This window comes from Anopheles merus, chromosome 2L (assembly GCF_017562075.2).
Source record: "Anopheles merus strain MAF chromosome 2L, AmerM5.1, whole genome shotgun sequence".
NCBI classification, from domain to species: Eukaryota; Metazoa; Arthropoda; class Insecta; order Diptera; family Culicidae; genus Anopheles; species Anopheles merus.
Window position 1 is genome coordinate 40,505,205 of NC_054083.1, and position 20,753 is coordinate 40,525,957.

At 46.3% G+C, this 20,753-nt stretch overlaps 1 protein-coding gene across 9 annotated transcripts in view; it reads right to left on the reverse strand.

Moving 5' to 3' along the window:
- Positions 1-20,753, reverse strand: part of LOC121592530 — a 112,173-nt gene that overhangs the window by 34,081 nt on the left and 57,339 nt on the right. For all 9 annotated transcript variants that reach the window (XM_041914045.1, XM_041914048.1, XM_041914041.1 and 6 more), the window contains 2 exons: positions 13,148-13,455; positions 1,645-1,816 (listed from right to left, as the gene is read on the reverse strand). In XM_041914045.1, the coding sequence (XP_041769979.1) occupies positions 1,645-1,816; positions 13,148-13,455 (480 nt within the window). The remainder of the gene's footprint in view (positions 1-1,644; positions 1,817-13,147; positions 13,456-20,753) is intronic.

Sequence of the window (20,753 nt, forward strand, 5' to 3'; positions counted from 1 at the left end):
AGGCGCGCTGAAACGATTGCATACAACCACCTACAACCAGACACACACAAACACATCCATTCATTGTGTGCTGGTTGTGAAGAATGTGAACAAATAATTCTGCGAAAGATGGCAAAAACATGGCGGTCGGTGCTGCGGTCTCCCGCGTCCAGTAGGTTTTCCCGTTGGCAGGCTTTTTTGTATTATTGTGTATCCCTGTGAGCGGTGTTTTCCTCGAGCTCGGACTCTCCCTTACCCTGTTGCCATTGAATAGTGGCGCTTGGGACGGCGTGCTGTGCTTGTACCGAAAGGTTTTCTTTTTTTTCCGGGTTGTGCCTCGCCCCAGCACAACCCGGAAAGCTCGGCAATTGAAAGCTCGGCAATTATTTGCAACCCTCAGCTCTATTAATAATGGGGATGTCGACAAGGGACTTGTACTCGCCAACGCACACATACACACATACCCACTGACAGACATATCTCGAATCGGCACGTGTCCGAGATGGAGCGGCATGTTTCAACCGTGCGCTCGCTAATCGTTTCGCTTTTTGGGAAAACTATTGAAAAAGGGGCTCCGATTCCGATCTCATGAGCAGATAATCGAGCGTGCAGCAGGGAAGACCTTTCCTTTCCCTTCTTCTTCTGCCCGATTGAAACCGTTGATGCCATTGTCGAAACCGGTGGGATTATAATTATGTGGAAGGATGGCCAACCAAGCCACAGGGACAGGCCTGTTTAGTTCGGCTGGGCGAAGAATGAAAGAGTAGGCTGTGGTTGCCCTTGCCGTGCACACATTGGCACATTTTCAGCACGTTTGCAAGGTTGGCTGTGAAAACTATTATTTGGTTCGAAATTGAACCGTATCCATAAGTGGGGTTCGTTATCGAGCGGGCTTTTGTGCTGTGTGTCGTGAGCTCACATAGTGGACATTATTTTTTCCCCCCGTGCGCAGGTTTAGTCCGATTCAGGCTTTCGATTCAAAATCAAACAGCACATCAAGCGAAATGGAAACAGACAAATGGCACCATTAAGCTCACTGGGGGGGGTTGGGAAATACTGCTGATAAAGCTCGGCATACTAAATGCTAGTTAATGAAAACACGTAGCACGATAATTGAAGGGCAGTCTGGATTGTGAGGGAGAGAAAAATAATTCCTTAAAAAAACAGCAACAAGTAATTATCGTGGAAAGAAATTGGAACGTTCATCGAGCTACATTGGTTGAGCTGCAAAGCGGATGCTAATGGAAACACGTAGCATAAATTAAATGGTACTGAGTTATTGCCGAAAAGATACAAATAAATGGTGAAAAGGGGAGCAGCTCGGAGGATTGTTATTGCTAATGTCTTGGAACTCCTCTTCAATTTTTTTTTGTGTAAAAAGATTGCCAATTTTGAAATCGATGGTTCATTTTTACAGGTTCATCCTAATTCTTTCCCAAGCTTGTCCCTTTTTCTGTTAAGTATATTAATCTGCTTCCCCTTCGGGCACGATTTGCAAATGAGAAGAGCATTGAAATGATAAATGCACCAACGTACCAATGCATTGCTTTAGAAAGAAAGAAATATTGTGAGTAATGTTTGCACCGTTTGCAATTAATTTCACCGTTACCGTACCTACTGAATGAACTCAAGCGCAAAAAAGAACGAACAAACTCTGACACTTACTTGAAAAAGTACGTCCCATTCTCGTAGCCGAAGAAGGGTACCGTGTACGTCAGCATCCAGATATTGCCACCGCCACAGTCGTAGTACGGCTTTGACCACCGTCCGTCCTCGTACTTGACCGATAGGATTTCGTCCGCCTGCCGTTCGGTGTTGTTGGTGTACACGTGAAAAGCTGCGTCGTGTCCGCGGATCCGGGAAAGTGAGCGAGAGATGAAGAGAAGGAGAAACACATTACAGGAAAATTAATATTAAATGTTGCCTGGAAAAATTAAATCGCACCAGGAAGCTATTTACGTTTAGTTTTTTTCCTCTTTCTTGCTGTTGCTTATTTTGTTTGTTATTTTATTTACTCCCCCCCCCCTCTCTCTCTCTCTCTCTCTCTTCGAGGGAGCAATCAGGTGAAAAGCAGCAGCAAAAGACTTCTGCGAAATCAAAATCCATTTTCTTGAAAGCTTTTTTCGTGTTCCATCTTTGTTGTGCACCTTGACAGAAGCGGAAGGGGGTTTTTTCCCTCCCATTTGTCAGTGTTTCCGTTTTACGAAGTAGTAAATAAAATGGTAAGCAAGGTAGTAAATGGGATCTGGGGAGCAGATAATGCTACCATTAATGCCGTACTTAGTGATAATGATTGGCTCTGGGCGTATTGCGAAGAAACAAATAGCCATCTATTTTAGAGTTGAAAATGAAAAATAAACAAAACCACCAGTTGAAGAAAGCAGCAATGATACACCCGACAACACGCACGCTATCAAACCTAATGATGTGTCATACCGATGCGCTATCAAGCATAAACTTGAAAAATTCTCATCGCAACAACAACCACAACAAATGACCCTGCCACTTGAAAGCAGTGGGAAGAACAAAAAACAAACAAAAAATGTCACCCAAACTCACAGTTGCCAGCGAGCAACTTTTTAAATGAGAAACTTTCACTACGTCACTTTTCGCCACAGTAACGCATCCGCACAAGCAAGCAAGCAACCAGCGCCGCAAGGAGCACCAGTTGAAGTTGAAGTTTTCTTTCCCCGAAACCGTGCCAGCTTCGTCGCAAGTTCAGCAAGATTTATTGCGACACTCTGGGCAAGAAACTTGAACTTTACTCGGAAGGTCGGCGCGCCGCACCCGTTGGGAAATTAATCAAACGCGAAAAGACAGGCCCTGTTTTGATACGTTGCGCTGGTGAGCTGTCGTTTTTGGATTCCGTTTCCCAGGGTGTTTGGTGTTTTCGTCGAGTTTTGAGAAAAAAAAAAACGGAGAAGAAATCAAACAAACTACTATTGCCTTTTTCCGGTCGTGAGCTCGAGCTGATCGCCCCCTAGCTCGGTGAGGAATTCCAGGGAGCGCTGTTACAAACTACGGCGACACAAACCGAACTGGAGTAGCGCTTTTTAGTGTGTGTGTGTTGTTGTTGAAGATTGAGGATTCCCACGAACCCATTAGCCTGGGCTGGTGGTAACAAGTTATCCAATTTTGGTCGAATTTTGGTAGACTGGGGCTGGCTATCTCCTTTTGCTACTTCTTGCAATTTTGTTTTGCGTGACCTAATCAACCGAAAAACTCCCACGATGATTCGGGGGACAGTTTGCAATTTTCTTCGAAATTACTCCGCACCTTGATAGTGTCGTTGCGGGTGCTGTCTGACGATTGTGGGCCCCTCCAACAACGGGCGATGATTGGGGTTGACGGTTGAGCCGTTGTGTTGCGGGATTGGTTGCATTGGTTTGTACGCTTGCTCATATTTTTATTCCGGGGGACATGTCAAGGGTTGCGACATGTCATCGCTTCAGCGAAAGAGCTTCAAGGTGTGTTTTCTATGTGTGCACATACGCTACAATGCTCTGTTAAAGAGAGTAGCTTGTACACTCACACAGTTTGCCAAAGTTTTCGCCTTAAATTTCCCAGGAACTTCAAACCCACATCACAGACAATTGGTCTATTTTTGTGTGGATACGGTAAACTGGAGTTCCACTTTCCTGGGATTATTAAATCGCTTTAAAACAAATCCCGCCACAACCACATGAAGACAGGAGCGAAATTGTGTGTGCGTATGTGTGCATGTGTAGCGTCTTAATATTTCCCAGAAATGCCTAACAGGAAAATGATAAGTAAGTAGACAAATTTTGCCTGTTTCCTTCCCGGAACGGGCTTCTAATGCGGCCAATTCTCAGTAACGTGTGGATACTGAGGATATGCGGATGTGGTTGATTGAGCTTTGCGCTACACACGCATGACAATTTCCGGTTCGCCGGCTGCACTGTAGCGGGGCACTGTAATCTCCGTAGCGGCATTACCAGTGCTTGCGGTTTTACGCCCGACCCGGGCTGTCGATCGCGCTGTGCTCGTTGTGCTCGTTGACATTTTAACAGAACATCATAATCACTGTACCGGCGTTGGTGTTTTGAAGCACGCTTAATTCCCGCCAGTAGATTTTTAATCACATGTACATACAAATACACACCCCCACACAGACTCATACAGACACACGCAACTCCCGCTTAGTTGCTGTACGTGGCGAGCTCCGTTTTTTTGTTGCTGCTGCCGCTGAACATTATGCTAAACATTACCACCCATGTCAACACCAGCGGCAGATTCATTTTCTTCATAACGCGAGGACATGGACATGGAGGGAATGAAAAAAAAGCCAGATCCAACACAGGCACTGTGTTTTTTTTTCTTTTTTTTGGTGTCAGTTTGTACGCGTTTTTGTGTACTCATTTCTTTTGCGCTCTTTCCCATAATGAAGTGAAGCTTATACAAACACAGTGCATACGTTTCCAAAGGGTTCTGTCAGTGATTTATTAGTTTGAGATTAATTGTTACCACTCATGGTGTTGAAAGCTTGTTCAAAAATTGTCTTTGTATTTTGAACAACATTTTTTGCAAATGCTATTTCTCAGCTAAAAGTAACAACACACAAGTTTTCTCAATTTAATGAAATTGGCCATTGTAAGGAACAATATTTACGCTGCAAAGTCATAAACTTTGACAGTGTAAAGTAAGTCCCAAGAAATTCTACATTGATGATAAAGGTTTATGCTTGTTTCCATCTCTAGCAAGTACGGTGGTAAAAATTTCAAAAAATACGGTACAACAGCCAACCAAAGGACCTTGTTTGCCTGAGCGAAATTTGAGAGGCGGTGCTCATCAACGATGAAGTTAGCTTGTTGTTTGTTCCTTCTCGGCTTAGCTCGGCCCACCGTCGTCTGCGCAGGAGTGCACAGTCCCGCAGGCCAAAACTGTTCCAACGATGACGGACTCCCATCGAACCTGATCGCTTTGGCTCACTTATCCGGCAGCTTCCACTTCTGATTTCCGAATTTTTGCTTTGGTGTGTTCCAGGAAGCGAGTCCACCACTGGATTGTAAGGCGGCTTAACGCTTGTTGAAGGGAAGTGTATGGTTGAAATTTTTGCTAACCCCCGTGTGCTCGTGTCGGTCGGAGGGTAGTCGACCGCTGACAACGGCGACACTGTGTTGATAGTGATGTTGACAGTGTTTGAAGGTTCGGAAAAATATGTTTGTTGTCAAGGTGGAGCAGGATGGGGATCGGGGGAGATGGGGTGAAAAGATTCGGCGCTGAATCTGAACCATGCTATCAATGCGGAATATGGTGCCGCAAACCCTAACCATGCCCTGTGCGTGCCTCCGAACACGCGCGGGATATCACCGAAGTGAGTTGTAATAATCATCTCCAGCGTGTGCGTGTGTGTGTGTGGTTTGTGTGCTCACCAGGAAGGGAAAGAGTGACATGATGAGACGTTTACCATTATATCGTGAGTGTGTGTGTGCGTGTGTGTAAGGGTTGGTCTGAGTTCAGGACATTACAGCTTAAAGAGCCAGATGAAACATCGATGTCGTCCCGGATCAAGGAGGAAGCAGATAATGTGAGCTTTTTTTGCACAAACATGTACAACATCAGTGCTGGTAGGATTTTTGATCAAAATCAAGCGTGTGTGTGTGTGTGCTTTAGGAGAATGCAGAAGCGGGGTAAAAAAGACCGATATGGTCGGATTTAGGAAGTATAGGATTTCATCCGCTCATCTCGTCTAATGATGCATTTTGTCACTTTGCTTGTGAGACGTCGTCTGGCTTATCTACTCGTATTACGCGCGCCGCCTTTACCGGCACCGGAAAGAGTGGAACATTATGTGTTACGTTTATTGTACACTCTCACATGGCAAGACAACACGCTAGCAGTGACTTTGTAACGATGAATTTGAGATACAATTACAAGACCCTATTGCTATTTGAAAGAGTTTTGCGCTTGAACGTAACAAACACACAGCCTTTTCCCAAAGTAAACTTGAACCTCAACTTTTGATTGTTATTTCAAAACAACTTGATTTGCGAAAATACACACACCCAGATTGTGCTGACTGCTGACGTCTGCAAATGACGCGGCAACAATTGCTTTCCCACCAGGGCCCCATGTTTGGCAGCGGGCGAAAAAAAAAGCCGGCGATGGGCAAATGTTGTGGACAAAAAGCAAAAGTTTGCTTTTAGAAAGAATCATTTTACATTACGAAAAAAAAAAAAGTTCTGCAGGACGGAGCAACAGCGGCAGCAACAAAATAGCAGCGGCGAGTTCAAGTTTTGCAACAGTGGCAAGGGTCATTCTGATTTTGTTATCGTTCTCTTTCTCGATTGGTTCAATATTGCAGCGAAAATGACGACCACACAAAAAAATACAGCTGTCCATATTGGAGCGTCTTTTACCTTGCCGCGGAGTGTTATTGTGGTGCGCTTCGGACGGGTGTGTGTGTGTGTGTGCACACACCCGAAACTCGTCGCTTTTCTTTAGTTTTGGCTTATATCGGCCGATGTGTATGCCGGTGCTAAAATGAAACCAATTTCGTACCATGAACAAGCCAATGAAATTGGTACACGTGTCCAATTTTCGACCCCCGGGAGCACAGTTTGGATAATGATCAAACACGGGCGTGACAATTCTACGAAGGCGATGGCCACTCCCTTTCTGGGTTGCATCATTACTGGCACGAGAGGGACAACGGCAAGGCAGGGTAGAATGCATTACCATACAATGGGGGAAGGGGGGGGGGGCTGGTACACTTTTCTGAAAGCTAATCTAAAGCTTCCAAAAATGGTTAAGGGTTTTTTTCGTGGAAATTTTTAATTCTATCTTCTTTCCTTACCGAACAAGCTTGCGGTGTTGTTCACAGTTTCGTCGAGTACACCGCCGCCGCACTGTCAAAAACATTCGACAGTGACAAAACTTCGTCCTTCTTTGCCAAACCGGGGAATTAATATCAATGGAAGCTTATTAGAGTGAGACTAATTGTCTATAAACGTGCCTTATTTTTTTTGCAGCGCCCCTGTATCACCCTCTCTATGTGCGTTGCCGTGTAATGGGGCTCCCCAAAACATGGGCTCCACGTGAAGTTGGTGCGATTAATTATTTAAATCTCTTTACCAGCGCAAGAGTGAAATATGCTCCAGGGCTAGAGGGCGGCAGCATCAGAAGAATTAGCACGGCACAGAAAGTTTCCGTCTCCTGCTGTACAACCCCAGCATGAGCAGGCGCCTTGATTTGTCAGCTGACAGTCAATGACGTGGCAGGCTTATCTGTTTGTTTGCAGCCCAGCCCAGGAGCATGAATGAGGAACATTTAAGAAACACCTTGCCACGTAACGTGAAAGATTTCGGTGAAAGAAACGTGCAACTTCCGGCGCTAGAAGGAGCACAAGCGAAAGGGAAATGTAATTATGGCACGGCTTGAGAGACGGGTGAGCAAACGCTCTCCAAAGAGGCATTAGTTCAATTAGCACAACCGTATGCTGTCATACTGTCCTGTGACGAGGAGAGAGTTTGGAGTGCGACACAAAATGGATAAAATCCGAACGCTGTTCTCCTGGCATGCGATATTGCTGCAAAGTCGGCCTGTAGCATAACATTCCCATATCTAGCCCTGGGAGCAACCAAAAGGGCAACAGCAACTCTTGGAAACAACACTGAAACCACACGAAATAACATCCTGAGGGTATAGTTTTTAGCTACACCAAAAACAAAAAAGGGATTCCAGCATACAACTCACAAAAATCCGCAAAGAAAACTTACAGCTCACGTAGTGAAATCTGCGATGCGGAAAAACTTCGTGTCGTTCCCCCGAGGTAGGCAGCCTATTCATGTTTTGTTTCTCGAAAAATCCTATCCCCTCCCGGTGCAAAAAAGGACTCTTAAATCGTTACCGTTTCGAAAACCCGGAGAAGCCCGTATTATGACGCGCGTTCGTATTGAATATTTTATCTCTATGCCCCTCCCTAGCTTCCTTCCCGTTTTCCCGTTTATGGGCGATTTTGTTACTGCGGTAAAACATTCGATCGCACAGGAGCGATAAATCCGGCCAAATGCTGGGTTTTTGGGCAGACGGGGAAGATAATTTTATGTCTATCGGGGTTTCGCTGGTAGAATTCAAACGGTTAAATGGTGCTGGGAGCGTATGGTTCATGTCTTAGTTCGGGGGGGTCCGGTGGGTAAACCGAAGGAGACCATACTGCCACGAAAACTGCATCGCACTTCCGGGCGGTGCGGTTTGATAGCAGTTCGAAAGGGAGCCAAAGTAAGTACGGGTGAAGGTTAAGGACACAAGAAGCTGAACGGAACTTGGTGCAAGAGGTGCAAGAAGTTGAAGCTTTCAACGTTTCCAGCTTTAAATTGGTGTTAATAGCCGTTGCAGTATAGTGTCGGCTTGTCGAAATTGGGCTCTCAGGATTAGTGATGTGCTGTATGGCCGATTCCGACTCTGGCAAAATGGATCCACTAGATCCGCCCAGAGTCGGAGTCGTCCGGAGTCGTTCGGAGTCGTCCGAAGTCGTTCGGAGTCGTCCGAAGTCGTTCGGAGTCGTCCAGAGTCGTCCGGAGTCGTCTGGAGTCGCCCGGGGTCATTCGGAATCGGAGTCGTCCAAAGTCGTTTGGAGTCGTCCTGAGTCGTTTGGAGTCATTCGGAGCCGTCCGGAGTCGTCCTGAGTCGTCTGGAGTCTTCCGGAGCCGTCTGGAGTCGCCCGAAGTCGTTCGGAGTCGTCCGGAGTCGTCAGGAGTCGTTCGAAATCAGAGTTAGTCGGAATCAACATGAACCGTGTGGTTTAATGTGCTTCTGATCAGACATTTCCTTTTGTTGTGTTTTTTGTCTTTCACTTTGCGCTTGCACTTCCTATGCAAGCCGACCCCTGCCAACTCCAGATGACTCCGGGTGACTCCGTCTGCAGCCGATTTTGGATGACACCAGACAACTCCAGACGACTCCGAACGACTCTGGACGACTTCGGACGACTTCGAACGACTCGGACTGCGGGCGACTCCGGACGACTCCGAACGACTCCGGGCCTTTTTGGAAGATTCCGAACGACTCCGGATATAGCAGCGTGGACCTACCTTCCGGAGTCGATTCCGAATTTATCGGAGTCGGATCGGAGTCGGTTTCGGATTATTGCCAACGTTACCCACCACTACTCTGGATAGGTTTGAGGAATTTTGAGATTTTCCGTAGCTCTCGAAGCAGGATATACTGTATTACACTGGGAACAAGCAATACAACTGTTACTATTGAGATGATGATTTTTTTCTTCTACAAGCAAGGTACAAGGTAATGAAATATCTTCCGAAAATACTTGCAAACCAGTAAAATAGGAGGAAATGGTTCAGAGAATGACCGCGAAATGCAGATCGATGGTCGTCGAGGTGTTGTTCCCAGAACGCTGACAGCTTTGCATGAATAAATTATTCATCAAAATAGAAGTAGCTTATTATTTCGCATAGCATGCTGTGGAATATGTATGGCAAAATTAACTCAAAAGCTTCCGATAAGTCAAGTAGCAGACAAGAAATTACCCACGGAAAGCAGTAGCATTCTGAGCTGAGCAACAAAGACATGAGCAATGAACATTTTTGAGGGAGTTTTGTGCAAAGCTTAAAGCTAATCAATAATAAGGATGCAAAAAAAGACGCTACTTGTAAGAAGATTCCATTAAATCGATGTTGTATTTGTACTTCCACGTCCCGCTTTTGCAACAAAAAGCCCAATTTACGTCACTGTTCAAAACAAAGGCCGATACAAACTGAAAACCCTCCGGCGTCGGACACGACGACTATCCACCGGCAAACAAAGAGCGTCCCTCGAGAGAGCAAGAGAAAGAATCAATGTGCGAGTCACAGCAATTGTTTTGCAGTGAACATGCCACACGAAATTGATAAAAGCAGCGCACGCCCCCTGATTGCCGGCCGGGCAAAGAATAGTTAATAGATTCCGCAAAATGATTGATGGTAGCGGGCGAGGATTCCTCCTCGTGAATATTCATTCACACAAATCAGTCTTTGGGGCCGACGTATTCGACCACGTTCGACCCGGGCTACCCTATGTGTGTGTGTTTTTTTTTTTTGTGTTTTTGCTACATCCACAACCCAGCCCAGATTGATTCTCCGTGACGCAAATAGGGCCGGAAAAGTTTTATGGAAAACAAAAATATCCGACAAACGGGTCGTGCTGGGAGAGTTTGTAACAGCGCAAAAACGAGGGGGCCTAGTGCCTTTCAAGTGCCGCTACCGGCTCAGTGAGGGAGGATGAGCGAGTGAACAGCACATCAGTGGCATCATCCAATTTACTGCTCCACTTGTCCTCCAGGAAACCAACCAAAAAAAAAAAAAAAACCTGGGAAGAATCGACAACGGATTCGAGCACGCAATGTAAGGCGGGCACAAAAAAAGCATGGCCACTTACAAAACTCTTGTACAGCACCGTTGGGCGCCAAAACGGAAGACGTTGCAAAAGCACCCGCTTCTCAGCATCAACATCGTCATCTTCGGCGTGCCTTCTTAAGCGGACTGCCACCCACCCTCCCCCCCCCCCCCCCCCAATCGAGTGCCTTTTTCAACCATAATGAGTTAATGGGAAGCTTAGTGGAGCTTTTGAGGTTTTTGGACCACACTTAGGAGCAGCAGAAGGGGCGGGTGTGTGGCTCGTTTTTTTTTTGCTGCTGCCCACTTTTCTTACGGCGTGCCTGAAACGTTATCCTGGGGGCGATAGTCCGGGAGCAGAGGGACAAACGATTCACTATCCCTCCTCCCTGTTGGCTGATACCCGGCCGGCTATAATCAATTTCAAGCTGACTTGCGGTTTTATGGTCAGCATCGTGTTGAGCCTTTTTGCGCTTGAAGTGGATACGGCGAATATAATTTAGAGTGAAAGTCAGAAGAGGTTTTGACGATGCGGGATGGCACACAAAGCACAAAAACCGCCCTGTAGTGGAGCGTTCGGGGAAGTGGGTTCCCTTCTTTTTTGCATTCATTATGCTGTAGCAATCCTTGCACCATCATCATGTTGGATCGCAAGCACAGAAAAAGAGATTGTTCAAAAAAGTAGAAATTCATCGAACACTGCTCTAAAAGGAAGCGAGATTGAAAAAAAGCTAACGTCAATATCTTTAACTAAATAGCAGCGGAAAAAAAGAAACAATTTTCCAAGAGAGCTCCCCACCCAACGGAAATGGTCACTTGTTAGACAGCAGATTAGAACGTTTAGCGCTGATTGACAATGAAAAGCGATTTCCAGCCCTCCTGCTGTTGTGTTTGGGTGTTACTTTGATAGAAGAAGTGAAAAGCACGACCAGTGTCGTGTTTCTTCAAGCGTACTAGATGAGTCGAAGGCAACAGCGATAAAAAAGAATAAAACCACGCAAGCAGAGGCGAAAAAAGCCTCTTTTAATTAATCACCCCATCCTTGCACGGCTTACGCGTTTGCTTAATTAGTCTGAACTGTCTTGATCGGCTTGTTGAAAGCTATGTTGCATCAACGACATAAAAAAAGAAAACTCCGTAGCCCCCGTAGAAAGGCCTTCTGATTGATTCACAAACAAGTGTCATTATCAAGAAAGGCGGCGGTGCTTCAGATAAACGTGCTGACTCAGTGCTGCTACACAATCTTGTGAAGATTCAATCGCGGAACACGGAAGCACTGGCTACCGGTAAAGGAGGCCATATCTTTTTTATTCCTCTTCTCTCGTTTATTGCACGTTTGCTGCATAGTGGAGGTAAGGTGCACCTTCTAGTGCCTTCTTTTTCTCCGGCTTTACATTAAACGTTATTACTTGTGCAATGTAACGCACTGTCACTTGCAGTAAGTGTGGTGTAGTTTATCTGTTTAAAGAGCAAAAAAAAAAAAACCTCCCAGCAGCAGTGTGCTCTTGAGCATGAAAAGAGTCCGCGAGGAAGGCCCTGGTTTGAGTCAGTCTTTCAAGCAAAGGCCCTGAAGGATACCGCCCCAACACGGGCGCGGAAACAGCGTACCAAAGACATGTCAAACCAAGAACTTACGCGAGTGGCAGCTCAAAAAGGGAGAACAAAAACGAGTTGGTTTTCTCTAGAAAAGAGCGTTTTACTTCCGTGTGTGCTACTACTACTGCTACGACCACTTTCTGTACAGTCGATGTGTGCTTTAAAAGTACTTCGCTTATTAGATTTTGCGCTCGTGAATGGAAACGGCACGACGGCGGGTGCGACGATCGATACTGAGGGGTTCGTTTGCCGGTGCAATGGAAAGTAAACAGACGTGCATCGAATGCAGCCGGTTGGCTTTCTTTGTTATCTTTACATATATTGCGTGTTTGCACATCCGGCATCCGGACAAGGGTTTGCCGCACTGTATGAGACATCGTTCCATTTCGCTTGTTCCGTGTCGGTCCCATTGTCAGTGTATATTTAGGATGGTTTTGATTGGAATGAAAGGAAAAGAACTCTATTCTCATGATGCCTTTGCGTGTATTGAACGAATTTAGTTAAGCTGCAAGAATTAATGTAATTTATTTGGAGTGATTTTTTCCCTGTTTTTTGACATGGTTCAAGACGTCTTTGAAATAGTCAAGAAACAGTAAAAGCCCAACGGGACACAACTTGCGAGCGCATGCAGATAGGACCGGTTTGCGGCCTTGGCAAACTTGAACCGATCTGTCTAGCTTTACTTAACAATAGGGAAAACTTTACGTCTGCAAAGTCTGTGTCTCTTTGGGGGCCCCCAAGTCGCAAGTTGCAATCGTGTGCATTCGTAACAGATCTTTGTAACTCTTTTTTTTTTGCTGTTGGTTCAAACCGTCAAACCAGAACGGTTGGAATAAGTTTGTGCAGAGTTTTGAAATTGAATAAAGCACAAGATGATGGACGAGAAAAATGAGTTGCCGCAAACAAAGGAGCCCGGGGCTGCTCAAACAACGCAAACCGCAAAAGTAAGCACCGCCAGCTTTAACAGCAGCATCAGCGTCTTGCTGTACTGCTGAAGAGAGGCCACAAACAATGGACAGCCGTGAGGAAGTAGTGGTTCAGGAAGCACTCAAGCGCAGCTAGAGACCTGGGACTTCCTCCGTCAAGTCCCAATAAGCCCACCGACCGTTCCCGCTGAACGGTGGTACCCGGTGCATCCACTGGGTTTGGTCATAAAGCCAGTCATCTCCTCAACGACGTACACTGCGAGCACAATTGCACGAATACCTTTCTATACTTACATTTAATGTACTGCTCGTTGCGCGCGATGACCTTCTCGGCGTTTTTCCGCGCCAGAAAGAACCATTCCGAGGTGTTGCCCAAGTAGTGGTACTCGAGCGCCAGATCCTTCACGAGCGAGGCGCCCTGGTCCGGGGGCGGCAGCCGGTAGGCGAACGGGCAGAACAGGCCCCGCTTGGCCGGATGCTGGTTCCAGTCGAAGCAGTTTCCGCCGGCAAAGATGTCATCGTCGAACTCCACCATCGACAGGACGGACGCGTGCAACAGGTGCTCGGACGCCTGGACGTCCGCGGACGAGAACTTGAAGATTCTGGGACAGCGCGACGGGCAAGCGGGACGATATCCGGTGTGTGTGTGTGTTCGTGTGCATGGAAAGAAGGAGAGAATGTTAGCGGTTGTGTGCAAAGAACATCTAATTAACTTTTGTGTCAGTTTGTGTGCGTTTGTACCGAGCTTTCGGTTTTACTGTCATCGCCGTGATCCAGTAAGCTACTTAATCGCTTACAACTGCGCTAGAAAGTTCCGAAATAACTAGAGAAACACACACAACAACAAAAAAAAAATGGTGAAGTTAAAGCAAAGTCGACGGAGCCTGCCTGATGACAGCTCGTAAACGTTTTATCTAGCAGCTTATCGTTTGCTAGGAGGTTCGGGTCTTTATTATTATTTTTCTGTTCTTTTTTTCCTGCCGACAACCTCACTTCCAGACAAGGTTAAAAGCTTTCCAATGGTTGAAGTTTGCTGATAAAGATAAACTGTCCTGTGCCGCTCGGAACGCAAATAACGTTCGCGGCAAACAAGTTGAAATGACAGCACCAGGGGGGTGCGTAACCTTCGTCGTGCCAGGTATGCGCTTTGTTTGTGTTGTTTTAATGCGTTGTTGAAAACCATTATACTACTAGAACATTAAGTTTAAGTGTCAAAATTCTTGGGGTAATCAACCAATTGAAATTAATCCGATCAATAACTATAAATGCTTTAATAGATGCTCCACGGAACGAGCTCTTGTGACAAGTAATGGTATAAAAAAATCATATTAATGTTTAATGCAGCTCAAGAAATCGATAAAATAATCACAAAATACTGCTAATAATTCTTCTGGATAAAGTGTCTGACAAATTATGAGACAACAGCGGTTTAAAGAAAGACTAAAATGCATGATCCCTGCGGAAATTAAAAAAAATGAAATGTTGAAAGAAGTGTCTATATGTTTTAATCACCCTCATAATGACGGGAGAAAAAGTTTAAGACACGTCTGAAGAACACATCCTTCAGATTGAAATATTTCTCACATTATGAGACCGCACACAAATAAAGCACCCAGAAAAAAGAAAACCTCTCCAAGATTTCGCACACAACAACGGCGCCACCTGAACCCCTCAACCCACTTCCCGCAAGGTCTTGTCGGACGGATAATGGGGCCCTCATCTTCAAATCAAGACAAATTGACAAATATTTCACCACAAAACTGCCCACCCACAAGAGTGTGCGGGTTCACCGTGGCCCGGCAAAGTTGGCCCAAAATTGGACGAAATATGCTGTGTAATACATTTTTGCTCCTCGTTTTTTTTTGTTTTCTTTCCTTTCGCCCACCCCCCTCCTGGGAAACCACAAAGCCCTCAGCCCGGCATGGGGTCCGGCTATCGCTCGAAAGTAATGTACCGCCATCGAAACTTTATCCTTCAGTGGTGATGGTGACTTCAGTGCGCCAAACCAAGCTGCGCCGAGGGTGCCTAAAAACACACCACGCAGAAGGAACGCTGGCAGGCTGTCCGGATGGGATGTTGGTCCATCAATCGGAAAAAAAGGCTCCGGGTAAGTCCGTCGTTGCCCGATGGGCCAACCTATTCATTATGCCGCAAGCAGCAGAAAAGCCGAAGCAAAGACGATGCTTTGAAGCATCCATTCCCACCTCCCATCTCGAGCCAAGGTCCATCTCGATATGACGCGCGCGCGTACCTTTTCCCGCCTCCAGTTTCTTCGATAGCCATCTTCGATGATTGATTACCGTATACTTAGCGAATCAATTTGCAACACTCGGGGCGTTTAATCACTCTGATCCAGCCACCCATGGAGCCAATCCCAACGGAAAAGCAGGCTCTATGCGGCGTGCTTCCTTTCTCTCAAAATTGCACCTCTCCCATCCCATTGAAGTCGTAGTTTCCTGGAGAGGGAAAATTAGCCCAAACCCATTAGTGCAGCGTTGACAGAGGAGAGCAGAGGGAAGAAAAAGGTGCTTTTTACCCAGCCACAGCATGGTGCCAGTACAGCTGTCCGAGACCCGGGAGTGGGAACCTTTTTCGCTCGGTCAAACAACACGTGACACAATGCATTGGCCAACGACGGAAGGGTATCAAATTCTTCCCACACACACACACACACACACACACACACACACACAACCACCATGTGTCACCATGAGGGGTAGCAGCTTAGTAAACTCTGCTCCGAATGCGTCCCCCGGTTCGTGTCGTCAAATGTCAAACGCTGATGCTGTGCCGCTGAAGGGACGGTGCTCAAAACAATGGCGCTCCAAATCAGGCACAAAGCGAACAGTGGAAAAGCGTTGAATTCTTCATTAGCAATCCGATTAATTCCACATTTTCAGCGGGTTTGGAGGCGAAGCAGAAGCAGAGAAGTTTGAGGCCTAGCGGCTTTGTGGTATTCGCTCCTTGGGGGAGGGAGCGAGAAGGCTTTTATTTGGAGTGTTTTTTCCCCACTGCTCCCGTTGTACAGTGTGTCGCTCGCATTGTGACCAAGGGATGTTTGGGGACTGAATAAACAATGTGTGAACTAGTGATGGGAAATATGAAGTTTTGCCCTAGCTCCGACTAGCTCCGACTAGCTTTGAATGTTTGTGAAATCGATCCCGAGTAGTAGGTACGGAAACAGTTACCGAAATTGGCTACGGAATCGGTTCCGCGAAGAAAATGCGATTTCGATATATTCATGAGAATAGGCGTTTGGGTCCTAGGCAGCTACGATTGTATCGATAGCCGCCCTACCCAAAGCAAGAACCCAAAATTTACGATTACAAAGTATCAATTCTCATGGTGATGCCGGGACTGATTTCGGTTTAAAAAAAACTTCTGATTTCAGTTCAAGAACTGACTCTGATTTCGGAGCCAATTCTTATTCCAATTCCTGAGCTGATTACGATTTCCGGGCTAATTTCGATTCTGGAGCAGATTCTAGCTCCGGAGCCGATTCCCAAATCGGAGACGGATCCCGGAATTTACTGGCTCCAGAATTGATTCCAAAATTGGAACTAGCTCCGGAATTGATTATGAACAAATATTAGAATCCGGGCAGTTCCGATTCCGAGCTCTCACCACTAGTGTGAGCCACATAACAACTAACGGCATTTGATAAATTTCGGCAAACCCCTCACTTCAATGTGTAGGCAGTGAAACTTTAAACCTCGGGCTATCCAGCTTGGACGGTGGCTTTATTGTGCCCTGCTTCGACAGTACCATTCATTTGGCGAGAAAAGGTCAGCTGGAAAATGCATCAGGGGTGCGTAGGCAAAAGGTCAGTGTGATTACCAGTGAGGTTCATAGATTATCTAAATAGCAGCAGCAGACTGACAGTGTAAATTACCTACTAGTATCGCTCCACACGATCCATTGTTTTGGCCCGTTTTTGTGTGTATCAAAAGCCAACCACCGCCAAAGCATTTTCAGCATGGTCCACAACAATGTACGCTAAACTTTCATTGATTTGTTTGCACGTGTATTCCCCCTGTAACATGATGATGCCGGACTATTGTTATCTTACTCTCCCTCTCTGTCTCTCTCTCTGGTTCTATCAAGAGAATAAATCATTGCACTGGGTTTCACAAGCTGGTCCCCGGTGCGGTTGGTGCAGCCGTGGATTGTAAACTCGTTATGATTTAATTCAAATAACCTTCTTTAAACATTCGCTCGCTCGGTGCGGAGGTTAAAGCACTTGCACCGTTGCTGGTTGTGCTGGACCCCTTGTACAATCGGGGGGGGGGGGGGGGCTGTACGATACATTACTCCTCGCCCATTGTGTGCCAACAGTGGACGAGCGTAATACACACACACACACACACACTAGTACACTCATGAGCATGCATGAAGAATGGCCATGGAAAAATGGAGCAATGGTTCGACTGCACTTCCATTCTCCCGTTAGAATAGGGCTTTTCTACATGGTTCTAGCTCGGGTGGCGTGGAAGCTGGCCAGCCGCACTTCCCACTTTGTAACATTGCTGCTGCTGCTGTAAGCTGTTTTGTTGATATTATGATCTGGTCCTTAGTTTTCGCTAAAACTCCGCAGGGAGTCAGACTCTTCGTTGGCTTCGTTAATGCGAAAGCGCACGACGATGATGCTGATGATGATGATGTCCTACTCAGCTCGAGCACAGAGACGAACTTGTCGAGTGTGCGGTTCATACACACAGAAGTGTACAATAACAACAAAAAACTGGAATTGTCATGAATGGAGATCATTCTTATCGCATGGAATTGAAGCTGAACCCGTGCGTCCGGCGTGCTTATTATTTCAAGTGCTTCCTGGGTGCTTGGGCGAATTCTGTGAATAAAAACGGAGCAAAACCCAGCGTAGGATGTGTACACGCATGTGAGCTCGGCAACATTTCGCTACTAATGGGGTTGTGCTGTGGAACAAAGCCGGGGACACAATACTTACTCGCTCGATTCTTTCTCCTTTTTGTGTGTGTGTTGGGTTTTGTGGTTTGTAACATTGTGTTTTGTGCACGTGGTACGAGTTGTGCTCATTTAATGCTGTGCAATTGTGAGCGCGAATGTGAATGCTTTCGTGCATCAAAAAGGGACTCACTCGAACTGGACTGAAAGCATCATGAAACTGTTGTATGGGGACAGTGAACCGGTTAAGGTGTAATGCCTTAAATGCAAACGTAAGGTACAGTACCAAGTCAAGCGCTTTTTGAGCTCGAAACAAGCTCAAGAAAAATGTGTTTAAGTGAGATATTTCTTACAAATGATTGAATTGCAACGCTGCCAATCGTGATCAATTACCATTTCACGCACAAACACATTTCCCCCATCACATAAAATCTCCTCACTCGTGCCAATTTGAGCTCAATCCTGCCCATTAACATGCATGTAAGTCACGGCATTATGCCGAACCGATACTGCTTTACATATCGTTTTAAGTATAAAGACATAGGCCACGCAACACTAGAGGCAATTTGTATTTCAATTAAATTGCTCCGTGCTACCTCCGTGCCCCTATTGGCAGCCAGGCTCCACACCTGGGCCAAACGATCCCTTCCCATCCGAGCCACATCAACCCCCGGAGGCGTGTGGTTTTGATCCTTCCGCTACAGAGCATGAGTCGGAAGATTCAAGCATGCTGCATGGTTACGTTCCAACCAGTAAGCTCATACATGCACACACCTGTACAGACAAACAAAACTAACGCAAAACCCGTTCGCAGCAAAACAAAACCATCCACTTGCCACCTGCCCTACCGGAAGATCGGTGAGCCGTTCTTGGGCAAACACACCGACGAACGCTTTGCGTGGTAACGCATGAGGTGGTGTCTGCCCGGGCCCATCATTCATTGCCCGGAACCAATTTAGCTTCCCCGATAGGCTCGAGTGGCTCGATTGACTGCTTCGCAATTCAAACAAAACGGTACAACTGCTACTCTATCCCACCTCCCTCCTCCTTCAGATTGTACCGTTCTTCCTGCACACTCATCGGGCATCTGCCGTGCCAGAGAAGGCTTGAGATCTGGCTGAACACGAAATCCAATCATCGATACCGACAAGCATTTTATGTTAGGTGCCGTTTGCAAAGCGAAGGGAAGAAGTTGATGGGAGTGTGCGTGCGCGTCGCACACAGGAACCCGGAAAGGGAAGCAAACAACACACTTCGGCCCCGGTCGGATCGGGTCGGGTCGGAGAGAATCCGAAATTAATTAATGGAAGCACTCACAACCAATTAACGTCAGGTGGAATAGCAATTTGCCCGTTTTCTTAAACCGAATGCGGCAGCACTTCGCTCATTAGAGAGCTTCCGAGGCAGCAGGAGCTTGGAGCTTTGGGAAGGGAAATCGATGTCATTGTGTTGTCGATCTGTGTGTGTGTGTGTAAGTTCACCCGTTCATTCCCGAAGAAAAAACACACGAGAGCAACAAATGCAGAACACCACCAAGCCACCAGAAGGACGTTTCTTCCTACAGTCGGCATCGCACCTTCACTGATGCTGTGCCCTCTCTGCTGTGGCTTGATTTTCTCCCATTGCTCTCAAGTGTGCTGTGCTGAGCCGATCGATCTTCTGGCGCTGCCAGCAAGTATATATATATTCGTCCCAGTAAGCTGTGCTGCGCTCGAGACAGCAGCAAAGCCTGCTCAAGATCAATTCTTTGCAACACTTCATTGATGGTTCACGGATACGGTTCAGCGGAGCGTGCGAACGGCAACCACGGAATGGAAGAAATCAATGGCGTATACCGGGGGTTCGGTTCGCTTTTCTGTCACGTCTTTCCGCTCCCACCTCCCCCGCACCCACTCAGACCAGATTAAACGGCACTTGACTTTGGGTGCAAACTGGGAGGAGGGGGAGAAGGAAACCGAGTAGCGGCAGTTCCAGGTCTATTCTCCTGGCAAGGCTGAAAGGAGGACGTACGCGTCTTATGCCTTTATTTGCTGGCAATGCTTGAACGGTTTGCCAATGGAGTGTGTTTCTGTTCCACTTGCCACGGGTAGTGAGTTGGCACTTTGTTTTCGGGTGTTGTGGGAGAGTAGCGTGTCTTGCTTGATACGCTGCCACATAATGGTGCCGTGCCACACGCACGAGATATGCGGGGACGGATGCGCAAGACGGCCACAGCGCTGGGGCGGGGGAGATCGCGACAAGTGTGATCGAATGTGACGTCTTAGAAGCACGGGCGTACAATCGAATTTCATCCATCTCCGTTAATAAGGTGCGTGTGCGAAACAAGGGCTTGCCCAGGACCCGGGTGGGCAAACCGCACACGCGTGTGGGGCGGTTTTTGCGGGGTAAACTGAATTATTTCTTCTAAGCATTTTTCTTCTCCGAGGCTACAGGTAGGAAGAAACACTTAAGAAACGGGGCTATTATTTCAGAAGTAAGCTGGTTATGGTTATGGGTGGAAAGGCGAAATAAGTGTTCCAACGTCGTCTAGAGCAGAAAGTATGTAAGATATGAGCTATTAAAGGCTATCCATAAATTACGTAACGCTTATGTGTAGAGAGAATTAAATTGCAACGATTTAAGCAGTCTTATCAGGTAGTTACAATCTCAACCATGCTGAACGGCTTACTGCGATGAAAAGAAACATCACATAATTTTTTTATGGAATGAAAGAACAATATAAAAAAATAATAGCGTTAAACGAGAACAGATCGATGCATATGCAAAATTGTTTGTGATTCACTGTTTTAAACTTATTTTGAAATAATTAAAAAGATTAATTCTATGTTCTATGGCTGCTTCAATCCAAGGATCTTTTTTTATCCTTCTTCGTGAGATCATAATTTTTATTTTATAATCATTGATGTTTTATTTTACTGTCAATCAATCACAATAGGAGTTCTTACATCCAGTAGGAAATAAACTGTCAGTTATGCTC